Source organism: Choloepus didactylus, chromosome 20, assembly GCF_015220235.1.
Source record: "Choloepus didactylus isolate mChoDid1 chromosome 20, mChoDid1.pri, whole genome shotgun sequence".
Lineage (NCBI taxonomy): Eukaryota > Metazoa > Chordata > Mammalia > Pilosa > Megalonychidae > Choloepus > Choloepus didactylus.
The window spans coordinates 26,945,900-26,964,969 of NC_051326.1; the positions used below are offsets into that span (position 1 = coordinate 26,945,900).

At 47.8% G+C, this 19,070-nt stretch overlaps 1 protein-coding gene across 4 annotated transcripts in view; it reads left to right on the top strand.

The window, feature by feature from the left end:
• Nucleotides 1-19,070, top strand: part of BMP1 (bone morphogenetic protein 1) — a 48,808-nt gene that overhangs the window by 5,941 nt on the left and 23,797 nt on the right. For 3 of the 4 annotated variants that reach the window (XR_005213324.1, XM_037812928.1, XM_037812925.1), the window contains exons 2-9: nucleotides 810-923; nucleotides 2,365-2,529; nucleotides 2,758-2,875; nucleotides 3,184-3,362; nucleotides 4,120-4,225; nucleotides 5,739-5,863; nucleotides 6,444-6,559; nucleotides 15,613-15,715. Coding sequence is in view for 3 of the 4 variants with exons in the window: in XM_037812928.1 (XP_037668856.1) it covers nucleotides 810-923; nucleotides 2,365-2,529; nucleotides 2,758-2,875; nucleotides 3,184-3,362; nucleotides 4,120-4,225; nucleotides 5,739-5,863; nucleotides 6,444-6,559; nucleotides 15,613-15,715 (1,026 nt within the window). In the remaining variant the exon portion in view is untranslated. Of the gene's footprint in view, nucleotides 1-809; nucleotides 924-2,364; nucleotides 2,530-2,757; nucleotides 2,876-3,146; nucleotides 3,363-4,119; nucleotides 4,226-5,738; nucleotides 5,864-6,443; nucleotides 6,560-15,612; nucleotides 15,716-19,070 lie in introns of those variants that run through there. The other variant, XM_037812926.1, reaches the window with a different exon arrangement.

Below are 19,070 nucleotides of genomic sequence, written 5' to 3' on the forward strand. Positions count from 1 at the left end.
TGCTCTGGGGCTTCTGTTTCCTCCTGCTTCAGACTTCTCAAAAGGATGACAGAGGGTGCAGCCCCTCTCTCCAGAAACTTGTCACCTCAGTTCCAGAAATCCAAACAGCCTCTTAGGGAGGCTCCCTTCCCCTAGCCCCTCCTCTAGCCTCTCCCAGGTCCCAGAAGGGGAATCACTTGAGAACTGTTAAATCTTTTCCTCCTGGCTGGGAAGCTCCCATTGTGTGTCTCGGTTTCCCTAATAGCCTAGCTGCCCCAATCTTTATTTGTATCCTCCCTTCAATTTAATTGCAACAGCATCTGCCGAGGGTGTGCCACGTGCTTGGCACAGGGCCAAGGGTTACGGGCACCAAAGAAGACACTCTATCATTTCACCCCTTTTTATTTTCTTCATAGCACCCATCACTACTTGGGATTCTCTAATTCAGTATTTGTTTATTTGTTTATTGTTGTTTTCTCCCTACTAGAGGGTTAACATCCCATAAGCAGGGGACTCCTCTGTCTTGCTTATTTGTAAACTAGCTCCTGACCCATAGTAGGTGCTTACTAAGTAACTATTGATGAATGATGGATAAGGGACATGGCTGGGCCTGCATGCAGCTGACGGTCTGGTGGGGGCTGGCACCAGTTTTGCTGAGACTCCGACTGAAAAGTGAGAACTCTTCAGAGCCACTCCCTCACTGCCCTTCTTGTTCTTCCTCAAGTCCTGTGGGGGCTGTGGGTGTGTGCCCACATGGCTGGGGTTGTAAGCACACTACCCGGTGCTGAGAATGAGGCCCAACTCAGCCCCTGGTCTCTTTCCTTCTCTAGCTGCCTTTCTTGGGGATATCGCCCTGGACGAGGAGGATTTGAGGGCCTTCCAGGTGCAGCAGGCGGCGGATCTCAGACGACGTGCGATCCACAGGTCTTCCATCAAAGCTTTAGGTACATGGGGTATTGGCCCTGGGAATGAGTTCCAGACTTGGGAAATGAAGGAACCTCCCTGTTCCCAGCCACCAGACAGAGGCCATGAGCTTGAACCCAAGGCAAGGGCCTGTTTTCCCTTGGGACACCTTTATCCCAGAGGAGTAGTAAGTGTTGACATACACAGGGGCTAAGAACTGATTGGTATTCTTTCTGCTTACAATTCACAAAGTTCTTTCAAAAGCATTATTCAAGTTGACTCCCCAGCCACCATCAAAGGTAGGTGTTAGGACAATTCCCATTTTACAGATACAGAAACTAAGAACTCACAGAGGTAAAGTGATCACAAGATCACAGAGGTAGGCAGAGCCAGAAATGGAATCTAAGCTTTCTCACTCTGAAGCCAAGACTCTTCCCCTGACACTGTAATCTCTCCTGGCTCCTCCTACTCTCATGTCGTAACCTTCAGTGTTTCCTTCAAGGTCCATCTCAAGAACTTCTCTTGTGAAGTACTCTCTGATTGCCCCTCAGACATGACTGCATCTTCTGTGCTCCATATCTGCTTTGTGCTTCCCACACTAGTATCCCACTTATTGCACCTTACTGAAATTATTTGTATATATGTCTGTCTCCTCAGCTGGACTCAAAGCTCTTTACCCGTTGAGTAAAGGTCATGGAGTAAAGTCAGGGGTGGTTCCTTCTTGTCCCTGGTTGTGGTCCAAGCACCTAACCCACCTGGCCCTTTGAATGGGTGAGGGAAAGGGAAGAAAAGGAGCTTGGGGGTGGGTCAGTTCTTTCCAGCCTTCTCCCTGCTCTGTCGTGGGGCAAAGGCTCATCATCCCCAGTGCTGATGCCTGGGACATGGTCCTGCCACAGGTAGCTCTCCCATGGCCAAAGGGCAGGGATTCTCACCTGGGGGCTGTTCTGGGGACCCTCTTGTGGTCCTAGACAGTTGTCTTGTCCAGTTTGAGGGAGGATCCAGGCATGGGCAACCCACGGAGTAAAGGTCAAACTACCCCAGAAAGCAGCTGGCAATGGAGGGCAACCTGGCAGCCTGGGAATTAGCAAGGCTACTTGACATTAGTGGGGAACTAGTGGGCATGATGCAAGGCAAAAAAACGCATGTTTTTCAGGATTGATCACAGGATAACCCACCATGTGACTCTGGGAAAATCCCAACTCTTCCTTCCCACCTGACCCTTGCCCTGTCCATTCCATAAAGCTGCTGTTTCGAACAAGAACATGTATTCTGGAATGCTTAAAGATGACATAAAGTTCTGTATGCTCCACAAATATGAAGGTTTATTAGATGAGAAGAGAACATTTTCCTAATCTCAGCTTCCCCCAGGTCCCACATGGTTCCTAGGAAATGAGAACACCATTGCTCTGCTTTTCAATAGTTTGCTTCCCTTCTCCTCTCCTCCACCCACTTGCTACAAATGTCTTCCTCTTTCAATTCCAGGAAACTCTTCTAACCCCAACCGCCAGAGTGTTGGTGGGCAGCCTCAGAGGAAAATCCGTGGGCGATGGAGAGGCAGGTCCCGGAGCCGGCGGGCAGCCACTTCCAGACCAGAGCGTGTGTGGCCCGATGGGGTCATCCCCTTTGTCATTGGGGGAAACTTCACTGGTGAGCATGACGGGGGGGGGGGGGGCACAGAATGCCATGTCCGAGCCTGGCCTTGAGGCGCCCTGCCACGCACGGTGGTATGGATGGTGCCTTCTTCCTATCTGGCCACAAGTTTCTTTCCATGCAGTCTGCTCAGAATGGTTTAGAGCCTTTAGCAGTGGGTGGAGGTGGGCTTAGATGGGGGTCCACCTGGACACTGTGACAGCCTGGCCTCCTCGTTCCTGGCAGGCAGCCAGAGGGCAGTCTTCCGGCAGGCCATGAGACACTGGGAGAAGCACACCTGTGTCACCTTCTTGGAACGCACCGACGAGGACAGCTATATCGTATTCACCTATCGACCCTGCGGGTGAGCAGGAGCCCCTGGGCAATGCACCCTCGTGCATGGCCCCAACCCATGTTCTGCCCTGGGCACTGCAGCTGTCCCCGGTTGGGCACAGCCTGGGTCCATCCTCTCCTGCCCCTGAGCACCTGTCCTTGAACTGCCCCCTCAATGTGGCAATGACCTACAGCACCAGCATCCAGCCCGGGCGTTCCACGCTAGGCCCCTCCCCGGCCCCTCGGCTCCCCGCCCCGTCCCGGCAGCCTCGCCCGGCCCCTGAGTGGATGCACTCCCCCAGCTCGGGACCGCCCCCCTGAGCTGGCCCCGCCCTCCAGGTGCTGCTCGTATGTGGGTCGCCGCGGCGGGGGCCCCCAGGCCATCTCCATCGGCAAGAACTGCGACAAGTTCGGCATCGTGGTGCACGAGCTGGGCCATGTCATCGGCTTCTGGCACGAGCACACGCGGCCGGACCGGGACCGCCACGTGTCCATCGTGCGCGAGAACATCCAGCCAGGTACGCGGGCGCACCCTCCGCCCGCCCTGGGCGCGGCTCCTGCCCGGGCCCCCCACCTCCAGGGCCACTGACAGGTGGAGGCTGCTCCCTAGAACCCTCGCCTTTGGTCAGTTCAGCAGTGTAGACCCAGCCGGCTTGGCAGCCGCAGCCCTGCCCACGGCCCGTTCCAGAGGCACCTCCTCCGGGCCAGCAGCAGCTCAGGGACCGCGCTCCGCTGTGAAGCTACTTTAGCCGGCGGAACAATTCCTGGTCCTGGGATCTGGGGCTCGGGAGAGCAGCCAGAACCCAGGCAGCCTCGAGGCCAGGGTTGGGAGCGTGGCCAGCCCATCCCGAAGACCTCTGAAGGCCTTTCCCTTCACCTTCATCCAGTCTTCTGCCTTCTGCCTAGTCTGCCCTCAAAGGAGCTTTTCTCTTGCATGTTTCCTCACCATCCCTCTCCCGTCCCTTGTCACTTCCTCCTTCTCTCTCCCAGGCCTCCTCCAGGCTTCACAGCTTCCCTCCGGGCTGAGGTTCTAGAAACTGGTGCCTCCTGCCCCCCTTAGCTTGAGCCTTCCCTCCCGCACGCCCTCCATTTACTTGCCCCTCTGCTGGACAGAATCTTCCAGCGAATTCTTCCCCTCCCCGCCCCTCAGGCTTCCCTTGGCTGCTCCCAGGACCCTCAGGTACAGGAAGGACCCCATTTTCGGCCCTGAAAAGGTGGCACTGCATCCCGCACAGACCCTCCCCCTTCCCCACACCCTTTTCCTGGTCTTCGCAGGGCAGGAGTATAACTTCCTGAAGATGGAGGTCCAGGAGGTGGAGTCCCTGGGGGAGACCTATGATTTTGACAGTATCATGCACTATGCTCGGAACACCTTCTCCAGGTGAGAGATGGAGCCGGGGCCTCTTCTGGGACACTCAACCCTGTCCTCTCTGGGCCCATTCTCTTTCCACCTACCCCTTGGCACTAGCCTGTCCTGCTGGGGCAGTGAGCAAGGGCTAGAGTTGCCCCCTGGGAAACCGTGGTGCCTAACCGAGGATCCTCAGGTGCTACCTGCCCCGCTGTCCTCCACACGTGAGTCCAACACAGGGCTGGATTCACAGGACTGGGTGCTTTGCCTCCTGCAATGTACACAGAGGGCACCTGGCCGAGGAGGCTAAAATCCAGCCGCTCTGCGAGCCGAGGGTAGGCCCTGGCTCCAGAACCCTGTCAGCCTGAAGGGAGCTAAGCTTTTCTCTCATCTGTCAGCCAAAGGGGGCCTGCACTGTCTGTTCTAATTGGTCTGCCAGGAAGGGACAACTTTTTATAATTGGCTGATTTGCACAAAATCCAGCTCCCATCCCCACATGCACGCACACCTGTTACTTATCCTGGGGCCTCACCATGATTCCCAGGTTCCCATGATTCATAGGCAGATCTCTCCAGAGAGGCTGGGAAGGCCCAGCCCTCCCCTCCTCCAGCTTCTCCTTAGCAGAGTGTGGGAAACGGCGTCTCCCTGGTCCTCACTCTCCTTCCCGGCCTGGCTTTTCCCATGCCTGGCTCTTTTCTCATCACTGACTCTACTCTTCTTCTCTGTCCCAGACAGTGGCCCTCCCCCTCTTCTCAGTTCTGCCTCCCTGATCCCACTCATCCTGCTTCCAGCCCTGAGGAAACAGACCAAGGAGGGGCGATGAGTTCATTCCTCCCCCATCCCCACAGACCCCCATCCTTATGTTTCCCACCACATCCCGTCCCACCCCCTGCTGCGTTCCACCCCAGCTGGGTGTGAGTCAGGGGCCCTGGGGAGGTGGAGGTCTGCGGGCTTCCCCTCTGACTCGTGCCTCCCAGATGGAAATACCCGGATTTAACAGGGAGGAATGGAGGGGGACGGGAGACCCTGATGGATTGGGACCCAGCTGTGCTGACCCTGGGGCCTGGTCTGGCTGCAGTGGAACCTGCCTCGTTCAGGTGCTGTCTGAAGTGGCCAGTGCTAGGAGGGTGGAGTTGACCCTGGGGAGATGTTCTTTCAGAGCTGGATCAGGGCAGGGCCCAGTGCCGATGGAGAGATGATAGTTTAGGGGTCTACCTATGACTAGGAGTTGGAGCCACCCTGAGCTGGGTGGGTGGGGGGCACCAGTGGGGTCCTCACTGCATTCGGACCTGTGTTCCTGACCTCCCAAAGTGTTCCTGGGGCTTTCCCAGGCTCCTGTGGTGCGGCTGCCACGGAGCAGGGTGGCTGCTGGTCAGTGGGCAGCATAATGACAGGGTGAGATGTCTCCACCCTTCCCTGACCCTGCTGAGGAATGTCTGGGTTCAGGAAGTGTCGTGACCTGTGGGTGCAGACAGACACACCGCCCCGCCTCCTTTGCCCCACCTTCCATCAGGCTCTCAGCCAGCTCTGGGCTTTTCTTCCACAGGGGCATTTTCCTGGACACCATCGTTCCCAAGTACGAGGTGAATGGGGTGAAACCTCCCATTGGCCAAAGGACCCGGCTCAGCAAGGGGGACATTGCCCAGGCCCGAAAGCTCTACAAGTGCCCAGGTCAGGGCACGACCTGAATGGGCCAGGGGGAGGTGGAGGATAGCGCCTGAGGGAGGTGGACCAAGAAGGTTAAAACTCGAAGTCTTAGAGAATGGAGGAGGGTGTGTGGTGCTGGGGGGAGGGGGCACCGAGGGAGGGGCAGTGGTCGAGCTAAGGAACCAAACTAAGGATTAGGGTGGGGCGTGAGAAGCTGAGCCACCCACCTTCTGAGGGTCTGGAGTATGAGAAGCAGTAAGAGCTGAAAAGGGGGTAAACAGAGCAATTCTGAGGGAGTAAGGTGGAGTTGAAAACCACTGACGGAGGGGGTTTACACCAGAGCTTGACCTTAACTCTGAAACCCATGTTGCCTTGGCAACATGGCATCTGGTTACCCTGGCAGCATGAGGCTGGGGGAGGAAGGATGGTGTTTGCTTATATGTGAGGAGGAGGGTGGATCTTAAAGAGACAGGGCCATCCCAGACTCCCGCCTTGCCTCTGCCATTCTTCTCTCCCCCAAATGATGCCAGGGCTTGGGGTAAGCCAGAGGTGGGGGGATTCAGTGCCTGCAACCAGTTTCCTGGTCATTTCCTCTCCTTGACAGCCTGCGGAGAGACCCTACAAGACAGCACAGGCAACTTCTCTTCCCCTGAGTACCCCAATGGCTACTCCGCCCACATGCACTGCATATGGCGCATCTCGGTCACACCTGGAGAGAAGGTAACTGCCGTCTTGGGCTGCAGAGCATCCCTCCTCTGCCACTACCTAGAAAGTAAGAGAGCATATCTCCTCCCCAAAGCCCTAGCGCAGTGGACTCAGTGCCACAGTGGGGCCAATATGGCTGTAAATGAACTATCTGGCTACTGTAAATCCATTAACTCCAGAAGTGTTGTGGAGCACTACAGCGAGGGGCTCTCTGCAGTTCAGAGTCTTCCACTACTGCTAATAATCGTCAATTAGCACTAACTCTTGGGCACTTTTCTAAGTGCTTTTCATATATCCTCTTTTATGTCTTCATTTTACAGTCGAGGAAACTGAGGCACAGGGAGGTTAAATAACTTGCCCAAGGTCACACAGCTAACAAGGGGTGAGGTGGGATTTGAACCCTTCTCAGGGGCTGGGACCCAGCCTTGCCCCTAACTGCCTGGGTGCTTTGGATGCACTGCTCAGCCCTGGCTCTCTGCTATCTCATCGACTGAGGGCTTGGGCTAGGTGTTCCCGAAGGTCCCTTCCCAGTTATGACAAGCTCTGGTCCTGGGAAACAGTTAAGGAACCATGCAGAAGCCTAGTGATGCTTCTCTATAGATCAATCCTTCCCACCCTTCTTTTCCTCTTACATACAATAGAATCCTCCAGTATTTGCCACTTTGACCTGATTTCTAATCCTAGCTCTCTCCACCCAACACTCCCTTTCATCTGCTGAATCAGTTCTGCTCCAGAGAGAAATCTTGGCCTCCACCTTCCCACTTACCTTGTGAGTAAGCTCCTGGTCCTCACACTTGCTGCCACTGTGGGGCTGGCTTCAGGCAAACTTTGGAAGTGGGTCAAGACTGTCTCCATTTTGAAGGCCTGCTTGAGACATTATCTCTTCCAGGAAGCCCTCCCTGAGTAGCATGGTCCCCACTGGTCCTGAAACAAACGGAACGTAGAGAGCACCTTCCAAGAAATTCACTCATTGGCCTCAAGCAGGGTGGTAGCTGAGCAAAAGGGAGTATTCCCAAAGCTTATCTGGTCCAGTCTCCCACTGAATGGTTGATTAGCCTCTGTTTGAATGCCTAAGGTGAAGGGGGTCTCACTCCTTTACAGAATATCCTGTTCTGTTCCTCTAGCCAGCTCTTAATGTTAGAAGGTTTCTTCTTGATATTGAGGAGAAACCACTCTCCCTGAAAACATCCACTTCCCCCAGTACTTCCCTTTGGAACAATCCAGAATAACTCAATTCCCTCTTTCCCATGTCAACCTTCCTAAGGTGTGAAGGCCATTCTCAGGCCTTCCCACATTCATTCACAAGCTTTTCACATGAAGTCAAGAATGCTCACCCAACCCTGGACCTTTATCTTTTTTATTATTATTTTTTTGTGTCTTAGAGTGAGCCATAGGACTTGATGTCTTACATGTCTGATGACTGGAGCATGTTGCTGAGGATACTATTGCAGCCTCACGCTGGATTCAGTTATGTTATTGGTCACATTGTTCATCCCAGCAATCTCAAGGTCATTTTGAACCAGAATGACATCATCCAGCATGGTAGCCATCCCTCTTAGTTCTGCCGTGGGGTTCTGGATCTTCAATGAAGCACTGAACAGGGCATGAACAAAAGAAGGCTGTGAGGCCTGCCATCCAGGAGCTCCCCAAACTGACTGATCTGTTAATCTGCAGGCTTTGGGCAGGGTTATTCAACCAGCTCTGATGCCACTTCACGTCATTACCATCCAGTCTACGGGTCACCACCACTTTGGTGACAGGAATGCAAGTTCCTGAGACTGCCTTTTTCATCTTTATATCCCTAGCATAAATGCTAAATATGTAGGAGGAACACCTTACTGAAATAAAATCTTCTGTTCCACCAGTCAATAAAACCCCTTTCAAAACGGAAGAGAAATTCATTTGACATACTTTGTTTTAAGTGACCCCAAACTGGCTCCTAGTGATCAAGTGTTTCTTTTCTAAATAGTTGTAAACCATCTGTTTAATCAGAGATTGACATTCAACTCAGTGGTTTGCAATTCCCAGAATCCACTCCAAACCCCTGCTTCAACCTACACACACACACGCTTGCGTGCACACACACACACACACACACACACACACCCCTTTTGAAGATTGGGAAAGCATTTATTCTAAGTTCTCAAGATTGTAGACACTGACCATGTCTACAAGTTATCTGAATGCCCTCTGATGTAATTTTTGAGCCTAGAGACACAAGCCCATTTAAAGAGAAAATTGGCTCTCCTTCTCTCTCTTACATTATTGAACTTCCATTTCCTTTCCAAAAATGCTTATTTTGTTTTATATTTTAGTAATTTGAAGATCATTCTCATTTAAGGCAGACTTTTATTGAGGGTTGATAATTCTGTTCTCTCTCTTGGTTAACATCTGCCATCTTCCCTCAAAAGAGCACCCAACCCTTCATTGTTCTTCTTCTGGATCTAACTTAAAAATCTCAGTCCTTTTCGCTATCTTGTACTGACTGCCTTAACGTCTTTCATCCCTCTGTCAAGGGTTTCTGCTATTCTAGCCTTCAGAAATCTCACCTGCAGATGATAATAATTACTAAGAAGTATTGAGTGTATGAATGGCCAGGCACATGTTAAGTTCTCTGTGTATGTTATGTCCTTTAATTAGCACAACGTCATTATGGGCTAGGTACTAACATTATCCCCATTTTGCATTTGAGAAAACAGACTTGGGAAAATGAATTTGCCCAAAATCACATAGTACCTGGATCATGACACAGAATTCTTATACTTGCAATACTATTTGTACTCTAAAGCCCTGTCCCATTTCAGCAATTACTTGAGTGCTCTTCAGGCAGATTATGTGCCTGGCACTGGGCCAGGTACTGGGGATGTAAAGGTGCAGGAGTCTCCACCCCGAGGAGCCTCAAGTCCGGTAGGGAGGTTCCTTCACCCCTGCTTGGAGGTATAGTCAGTTGGCAAGAGGATGGCAGCTTGGTCGGGCCCAGCTTCTGGGCCTAGGATGAGGATTGACCTTCATCTCTTAGTGGACACCTGGCCTTGCCCCAGGAGCCTGACTGTGCCTTGGACCTGCTCCCTCTGTAACTCCCAGAAGACACCCCATCCTTTTTTTCAGAAGTTAGCCTGGAGCTTCAGGGAGAGAACTAAAAATTTCAGTCAACACATGGGCTGTAGTTGAAATTAGCCTTGATTTTGGATGAAACTGTTCCAGAGTTTTAGGTGAACCAAAGATGGAAACTTGGGGGAAAATAAACATTTAAAAGGCCTGCAAAGAGTGGAGAACCAGAAAAGAATAGGGTCATAAAATAATAACTGTCACTCTTGGTTGTTTAACAATTATGTGGCAGGCAAAGTATTATGAAATGCATTATCTCATTTTTTTCCTCACAACAATTTTATGACAAAGGTACTGTTATCACAACTGTGTAGAGTGAATTGAGGCTCAAAGGCATTGAGTAAATCTACCCAAGTTTACATAGGCAGTACATGCTGGAGCCAGAATTCAAATCTATGACAGTCTGACTCCAAAGTCTATGCTCTTTTGACAGTAAACTTAAGTAAAGTCTACTCATTTTAGCAGATGAACTTTGACATCTCTTTTGGCTACTGAGAGATTGTTTTTTTTGCTTGCTTCCCAGTTCTCAGCCTATTGCCAGAAATGTGGATGAAATGTAAATCTTACCTTATACAATAATGCATATCATGAGTATGTCAAACAAGAGAAAGTACCACTTTAAAAGCTTTCTTTTAGGTTCCCCAAGTCTCTACACAGCAAATAATTAGTAGCTGACCTAAAGAACTCATACAGTGTTTCTCAAGCTGTGAAGCCAGACCCTTTATGAGGAAGAGGAAGTTTTAGGAAGGAGATCATAGTCAACAGGTCAAATGTTGCAGACGAGCCAAGAAGATAAGAACTTAAAATGTCTTTCAGATTTAGCAGTACCCACCCTTATCCCTGCCTTCTGATAGCCTACCTATTCTTCACGATCCAACCCAAATCTTCCCTTCCCCAAATTTCCTTCCTTGACTCCCACCTCCCATTTCCCCAGCCAGGCAGATGTGGTCCTTCTCTCCTTTGCAAAGCTTGTGCTGGGGCTTCCCCTAAATCCTTGTTCCCCAGGTACTGCAGGGAGTGGGATTCGGAGGATGCAGGCAGAGTTGTGGCTTGTTCTTCACACAGCTGCTGACCAAAATTGATTGGCAGACCCAGGGAGGCCACCTTGAGTAGTGCTTAAGGGTGTGAGTTTAGGACCCAAAGTACCAGGATTTGAATCCCGGCTGTGCTACTTACTGGCTGTTTGATCTTGGGGCAGTTGCTTAACCTCTCTGTGCCTTTGTTTCCCCATTTGTAAAATGGGCCTAGTAATGGTACTTCCCCATGGAGTTGCCATGAGGAATAAACAAGTTAATATACATAGAGTGTTTAGAGCAGTGCCTAGCACAGAGTGAGAATTTAATTAATATTAGCTGCCATTACTTCTGTATTCTTAATCTATTATGTAAGTAAGCCCTGGTCAGCTTCCCCAGATGCCTCCTTTGCTTCACTCTACTTCCAGCCTGGTCTTAACCATTTCAAATATCACAATATCTTAAGCAGACTCAACTATAATAAGGAGATTAATTTACCACGTGCCATACTCTGTTGCAAACCCTACACATTTAATTTAAATCACCTCAACTCTGTAAGGCAGGCACTTATCTACAAATAAGTGAATGGAAACACAGAGGGGTTAAATGACATGCCTAAGATCACACAGTGAGGCCAGACTTGAAGCTGGGCAGGGGGTCTCTGAGGGTCTCCATGCTTAAACGGCCCTCTGCAGCTCCTGCCTTGGAAATGAGAAGCCAGTTGTTTTCTTGCTTCTTCCCCAAGAACATCCAACAAATGTGATGATTACTTCCTGCATGCTGGGCACACAGGGAGATTTTATACCCAGTCTCTCGAGCCTCGTGACTCTCCAATAGAGTGGTTAGGATGACTTCCATTTCTCAAAGACATTGAGGCTCAAAGAAGTCGAGTGACAAGTCCAAAGCCACAGAGCCAAAAAGTGGCAGAACTGGCCCTATTTTCTTTGGCAAGGAGCAGTGCTCCTGCCTCTAGAGCACAGCTGTTTCCACATGACAGCAGTCCTTACAACTCTTAATTAGACACCTCCGGTCTCAATTTAGCCAGGCTGTGCCTCCCGGTAGGATGGCCCTAACAGCCAGCTGGCCATTCCTCCTGAGTGAGGTAACCTTAGGTTCCTCTTGCCTTTTGGGGGTGGGGATGGGGGTGTCTCGGGTGGGCCCTCTGAGGTTCTGCTGACTGGTATGGTTTCTCCTTCTGAGGGTCTGAATGTATCCTCCCTGGATGAGCCAGGTTGTTTCCTCTCTCAGTCCTCAGCATTCCTTCTTCTGTGCAGCAACTCTTTGAAAGATATTTTTGTTGTTTGCTAAATATAAAAATGATACACGCATGTAAAAATTTCAAACAATATAGAAGTGTATAAAGTAAAAAGTGAACTTTCCCCCCGATCCTCCTTGAAATCCCACTCCTCACGGGTGACGAACCATTGGTGACACTTTGGTGTGTCCCAGAACCTTTTATGTATCTGGGTGTCTGTGTGTGTATATAAAGGAATTGCACACACTATATAGTCTCCTCAACTTGTCTTTCACTGAACAATAAATCGTGGTCATCTTTTCCACGTCCGCACGTGCAGATCTACCTCGGTCATTTTCATGGCTGCTTGGCGTTCCGTAATTTAAGTTTTTCCATGTTTTCATTATTACTAATAATGCTGCAATAAATATCTTACATTGTTGGGCAAGTATAGCATAGATTTCTTAGAAGCAAAATTCTATGCATTCATTCAAGAAGTATTTATTGAGTTCCTACTACGTGCAAGGCACCAGGAATTCCACAGTGAATTAAACAGAACAAGTTCCTTCCTTCAGAGTTACATTTGGGTGTGGGGTAGGGGAGAGACCGACAAGCAGATAAACTAGTGAATGCACAGAAGGACAGATGATGATAAGCAGGCTGGAAAAGCCACAGCAATAGGAGGTAGTGGAGTGAAGTGGGCGTGGGGATGGTGGTTTATATGAGAAGGTCAGGGAAGGCCTTGTTCATGTCATGTGACACTGAAGCAGAAACCAACAGAACACGCTAGGTGGATAGCTGGGAGGAGCTTCCAGGCAGCAAGGGCAAAGTCTTTGTGGCAGGGGCCTGCTTGGTGGGTCCAAGGAACAGCCATGTCAGATTGGCCGGACAGAACAGAATAAGCAAGGAGAGTGGTGGGAGATGGGGTCAGAGAGATAAAAGGGGACCAGATCGTAAATGGCCTTAGAGGCCGTGGGAAGGCTTTGGGTTTTACTCTGAAGTTACATGCAGTAAGGGATTTTGAGCAGAGGACAGGCCTGGTTTAATTTATATCATAGAGAGATTGTTCCATGGTAGGGAAGCAAGGTCAAGAGCAAAGACTTTGAATTAATCCCAGAAAGAGACGATGGTGGGGCTAGAACTGATGAAGAAGGAGAACAGGGTGTGGGAGGTTTGAGGAAAGAGGAGAGGTATGAGAGGAGGGTAGTGTGGAAGTTTTGCCTGGCTGCACGAAGACCCAGTAGAGCTTAGTGGTCTTGAATTTCAAGGGAGACCATCATCATGCTTAGATGTTTTTCTCTAGCCACATTTGTTGTCTGGTGCAGGTGCGGGGTAGGCAGAAAGTTGGATTTAAAGTTGTAGTTTTCAGGTGAGAACAATGGAGAGAAAGAGGCAGAAGAGAGTTGAGGTTGTATTCGAGGAGGTGATCAAAAGGTTTGCCTTGATGTGGTTTGATGCTGCTTCCCCTGTGATCATAGTCGTTTTCTAAAAAGATAAAGTATCAGATGATGAGACACTGTCTGGCTCCATAGCAAGAGCTAGAACAGTGATTTTCAACTTCAGTTTTTCAAAATGACCAGGCTTGTCATTTGATAATACAAACTCCATGATGATCATAATGATTAATAATAATAATAAAGAGTAAGATAGTGCTATACATTTTCCAAAAAATTTTCAAAAATGCGATCCTGTTCAATTGTATATCAAGTGTATCACAGTTGAAAGTTAAAAGGTTCTCCAAACATAAGGATAGTTAAACTCATGAATAAATTTAAAAAAGAAAGAAAAGAGATGGACCAGCGACTCTAAGCTGGTTAAGGAGAGATGTGAGTACAGGAGGGAGGTGAGAGGCAGAGAAAATACTGTAGGCTCAATGAATTGAAGGTCACAGTGAACTGGAAGAATTGTTGGGCTCAGTGCACCAGAGGGAGTGAGGTAGGACAGATGGGGAGAGGTCAGGGTTGAAGAGTGGGGTCCTGGAAATTGAGATTGTGGAGGGGGTACATGATTATTGATGAAGACAAGGTCGAGGATCTGATGTGGTAGGGTGTGGCTGAGAAGGGTTACAGGGTGGTGACAGGAAGTGAAGGAACTGGGAGGCCAGAAAACTGGAAGGATAGTCTAGGTGGATATTGAAGCCACAAAGGATTGTGACAGCATTGGTGAAGAGAGTGACAGTGAGCTAGAAGCTCTTGACCACAACCTTAACCTTGACCCTGGCTACAACCAGCAACTGCCAGCCTCGCCTTGGGATCTGTTTCCTTCTGGCCTCCATTCTGCACCTCTCCTCCTGCAGGGAACCCAGCCAGCCCCGCACTGGTTCACCCCTCAGGCCATCAGATCTCCTCTGCCCACACCTAGCGGGTTTTGGTGGCCCAGGGAAGGGTGAGCTGTGCTCCAGAGTTCCTACTTGTTGGAACTCTGAATGTACAACAAGCGTTGGGCTCACTCAAAACCGCCCTTCTGCAAAGTGTGCTTCTCTACCTGTTAGTATGCCACCCTGCTTGGGAGAGTTGGGACTTACCAAGGTGTCAACCATTCCTCCAGGATTGAGTGAGCCTTTAAGAGTTAAGAGAATGGAATGAGTTCATGCATGGGGTCATTTATCTAAGGACTCACAGCAGGAAATGAAGTGTAGAGCTGAAATTCAAACCCAGGCCCAGGGGAATATGGTCTAAGTTTTTTTTCACAAAGTGATCTTTTCATGCAATGTTTTGTCTAAGTTATAAGCTCCTTGAAGGTGGGGATGTGTCTTCAACTCATTCAAGGGAAGGATTTGGATTTGTATCCCCTCAACAGTTAGCACAACACCCCGACTAGAGAAAGCACTCAATAAATATGTGATGAGTGGTGACTCAGCCTGTCTTCCTTCTGTCCCTCCTCTCTGGGCACTTCATTTCCATTTCAGACCCCCCAGGACTCTCCATGTCCCCCAGATACCATGAATTTTATTATTTAAGTTGACCACCAGGTGTTTAACCCAAAGCAATGTCTCCTTACTGGAGTGATATCAGTAAAATGCTATATTTTGTGATGGGAACAGAGAGACCGTCATTTTAAATGAGGGCTGGCCTGGGATAGCTCAGAAAAAATCTGACCATATTCTAATTAATTGGAATAGCTAGCAGTAAATACCTGAAACTATAAAACTACAACCCAGAACCCATGAATCTTGAAGACGATTGTATAAAAATGTAGCTTATGAGGGGTGGCAATGTGATTGGGAAAGACATATGGACCACACTCCCCTTTGTCTAGTTTATGGATGGATGAGTAGAAAAATGGGGGAAGAAAAAAAAAAAAAGCACCCAGTGTTCTTTTTTTTAACTTTAATTGTTCTTTTTCACTTTAGTTTTTATTCTTGTTATTTTTGTGTGTGTGGTAATGAAACTGTCAAAAATTAATTTTGGTGATCAATGCACAACTATATAACGGTACTGTAAACAATCGAATGTATGCTTTGTTTTATGTGACTGCATGGTATGTGAATATATCTCAATAAAATGAATGAAAAAAAAAATCTGACCATAACCAGCCGGCGCCTGGGTAGGAGTGACTTTTCCGTGCAGGAGCTTCTTTTTGGCACTCCTTCACCATTACCCGTGGCAAGCTGCCCAGCATCAGGTGGGTGGGGAGCAGGCCTGTGGCTGGTGGGAAAGGTCAGCGAGATGTGGGGAGCGGTGTAACCCTCTTCCTCTCCCCATTTCCCCTAGATCATTCTTAACTTCACGTCCATGGATCTGTACCGCAGCCGCCTGTGCTGGTACGACTACGTGGAGGTCCGAGATGGCTTCTGGAGGAAGGCGCCCCTCCGAGGTAAACTGCACCAGTCCACCCTCTTGGCTCCTGTGTGGCTGAAGGTTTCTTCAGGGCTCCTCACGTCACAAGCTCTTTCACTCTTCTCTGGGATCCAACACTCTGCCAGGGGCAACATCCTGGCGTGGGAATCAGGGCTCCTGTTGTAGTCCCAGCTCCATCACTGATTGGCGTGTGACTTTGGGCAGGTGCCTTCCCCCACCGGGACCTCAGGGTCCTTCCTGGGTGCGAGCTTCCAGGCCTCCCTCGGAGGGTGGCTGTCATGTGGGAGGCAGCAGACAGAAACGGAGAGAGGCGGGCAGGCTGTTTGTGCTGGGCCTTGAGGCATCCCCTTAGCTCCAGGCTCTCATCTGGGCAGTTTAGAGGTTCTGTTTTATCTGCCTGTAAGGTCTGGCTTTGGGGTGCCCACAGTGCGGCCCCCAAGTCGGTCTGTAAACTGACCCCGGGAGGGCTACACCCCCTGCATGGTGGCCCGTGGTTGTTTGCACAAGATTCTGTATCCATGGTGGTCGTCGGGGGACTAAATAAGGGATAAGTGGGTCAAAATCACACAACAGAAGGTGCTTTAATGAACATAGGATTAGGGCAAAGTGAATCAAATGTTCCTGAAGAGTATTTCCATAAGCCTGAAGAGCTATAGGAATTAGCCTTCTCCAATTTGAACATAATCCTAAGAAGCTCAGGACAGCTCATTATTAGCCTTAGAACCCTTTGTCCCATAGACTGCCTGAAGCAGGCTAACAAATTCCTGGTAGCCCTCTCTCTCTCTCTCTTTTTTCAGTTTCTTATATTCAAATATTTCTTATTACTCACCCAAAGCATCTATCATTACAACACTTCTGCCTGGGGACTTGTTACCATTTCCAAGATGGCAGGATTTTTTTTTTTTTTCATAATTTACATTCCTGGGTCAGCACCCTCTGTCTCTTGCTCAAAGTTGGGAAACACCCAATCTTATTAAAAACACACAAATCATGCCTAGAAGATAATTTTTCTATTTTGAAATGATCTCAGTCTTACAGGACAGTTACAAAAATAATGCAAAAACAATACAGAGAACTCCAATAAACACCCTACGCAGACATCTAGATTTACTAACTTTTAATATTTTGCCACATTTGTTATATCTATCTATCTATCTAATCATTTTCGAAATACTTGAGAGTAGGTTGTATATATCATGTTTCTTGAACACTTAATATTTTCAGGTTTGCTTCCTAAGAACAAGGAAATTCACTTAAGTAACCTCATTAGATACAATGATCAAGTTCAAGAAATTTAACATTGGTGTAAAGCTAACAATCTATATTCTGCTTTTTCACTTGTCCCAATAATGTCCTTTTGGGCATTTTCTCCTTCATTATTAGATCCAATCCAGGATCATGTACTGTATTTAATTGTCATTGTCTTTTTAGTCTCTCTCTCTCTCTCTTCTAAAATTGTGGTAACATATATACAACAGGATATTCTCCCATCTCAACCACTCCCAAACATACAGTTCAGTGGGATTATTTGCATTCACCATGCTGTGCTATTCAACCACCATCCATTATCGAAACTTTTCCATCACCCCAAACAGAAACCCCTGTACCCGTTATGCTATAAGTTCTCATGCCCCCCACCCCACTTTATTCCTGCCTCTATGACTTTGCAGATTCTAGGTATTTCATATAAGTGGAATCATACAATCTGACTTTTGCATGTGACTTAATTCACTCAACATGATGTCTTCAAAGTTCATCCATGTTGCAGCATGTGTCAGAACTTCATTCCATATTACAGCTGAATAATATTCCAGTGCCTATCTATACCACAGTTTGTTTAGCTATTTATTTGTTGATGGACATTTGAGTTGCTTCCACCTTTTGGCTATTGTAAACAACACTGCTGTGAACAGTGGGGTACAAATCATCTGTTTGAGTCCCTACTTTCACTACTTTTGGGGATATACGGAGTAAGATTGCCAGGTCATATCATAGTTCTATGTTTAGTTTTTTAAGGAACTGCCAAAATGTTTTCCACAGAGCCTGCACCATTTTACATTCCCATCAACAATGTACTAGTGTTTCTGTTTCTCCACATTCTTGCCAACATTATTTTCCACTTTTAAAATAGTAGCCATTCTAGTGGGTGTGAAATGGTATCTCATGTTTGCGTTTCCCTAATGCTAATGATGTTGAGCATCTTTTCATGTACTTTTTGGCCATTCCATTTATATGTCTTCTTTGGAGAAAGGTCTATTCACATCTTTTGCCCATTTTTTAAAAAAATTCATTTTATTGAGATATATTCACATACCTTGCAGTCATACAAAATAAAGCATGCATTCAATTGTTCACAGTACCATTACATAGTTGTGTATTCATTACCAAAATCAATCCCTGACACCTTCATTACCACACACAAAAATAACAAGAATAAAAATTAAAGTGAAAAAGACTTTTGCCCATTTTTTAAAATTCAATTTTGTTGAGATATATTCACATACCACACAGTCATCCATGGTGCACAATCAGCTGTTCACAGTACCATCACATAGTTGTGCATTCATCACCCCAATCTATTTTTGAACATTTTCCTTATACCAGAAAGAATCAGAATCAGAATAAAAAATAAAAATAAAAAAGAACACCCAAATCATACCCCCCATCCCATCCTATTTTTCATTTAGTTTTGTCCCCATTTTTCTCCTCATCCATCCATACACTGGATAAAGGGAGTGCGATCCACAACATTTTCACAATCACACTGTCACCCCTTGTAATCGACGTTGTTATACAATCGTCTTCACGAGTCAAGGCTACTGGGTTGGAGTTTGGTAGTTTCAGGTATTTACTTCTAGCTATTCCAATACATTAAAACCTAAAAAGTTGTGTAGGAATGTCCACCAGGGTGACCTCTCGACTCCATTTGAAATCTCTCAGCCACCGAAGCTCTATTTCGTTTCATTTCGCATCCCCCTTTCGGTCAAGATGTTCTCAATCCCACGATGCCGGGTACAGATTCATCTCCAGGAGTCATGTCCCACGTTGCCAGGGAGATTTACACCCCTGGGAGTCAGGTCCCATGTAGGGGGTAGCTTTTGCCCATTTTTTAATTGGGTTGTTTTTCTTTTAATTGTTGATTTGTAGGAAGTTCTTTATATATTCTGGATATTGAACACTTACTATCTTTTCACATTCTTGATAATGTCCTTTGATGCATAAAAGTTTTTAATTTTGATAAAGTCCAATTTATTTTTTCTTTTGTTGCTTGCACTTTTGGTGCAAAGTCTAAGAATCTGTTGGTTAACACAAGGTCGTAAAGAGGCTTCCCTTTGTTTTCTTCTAAGAGTTTTATAGTTTTAACTCTTATA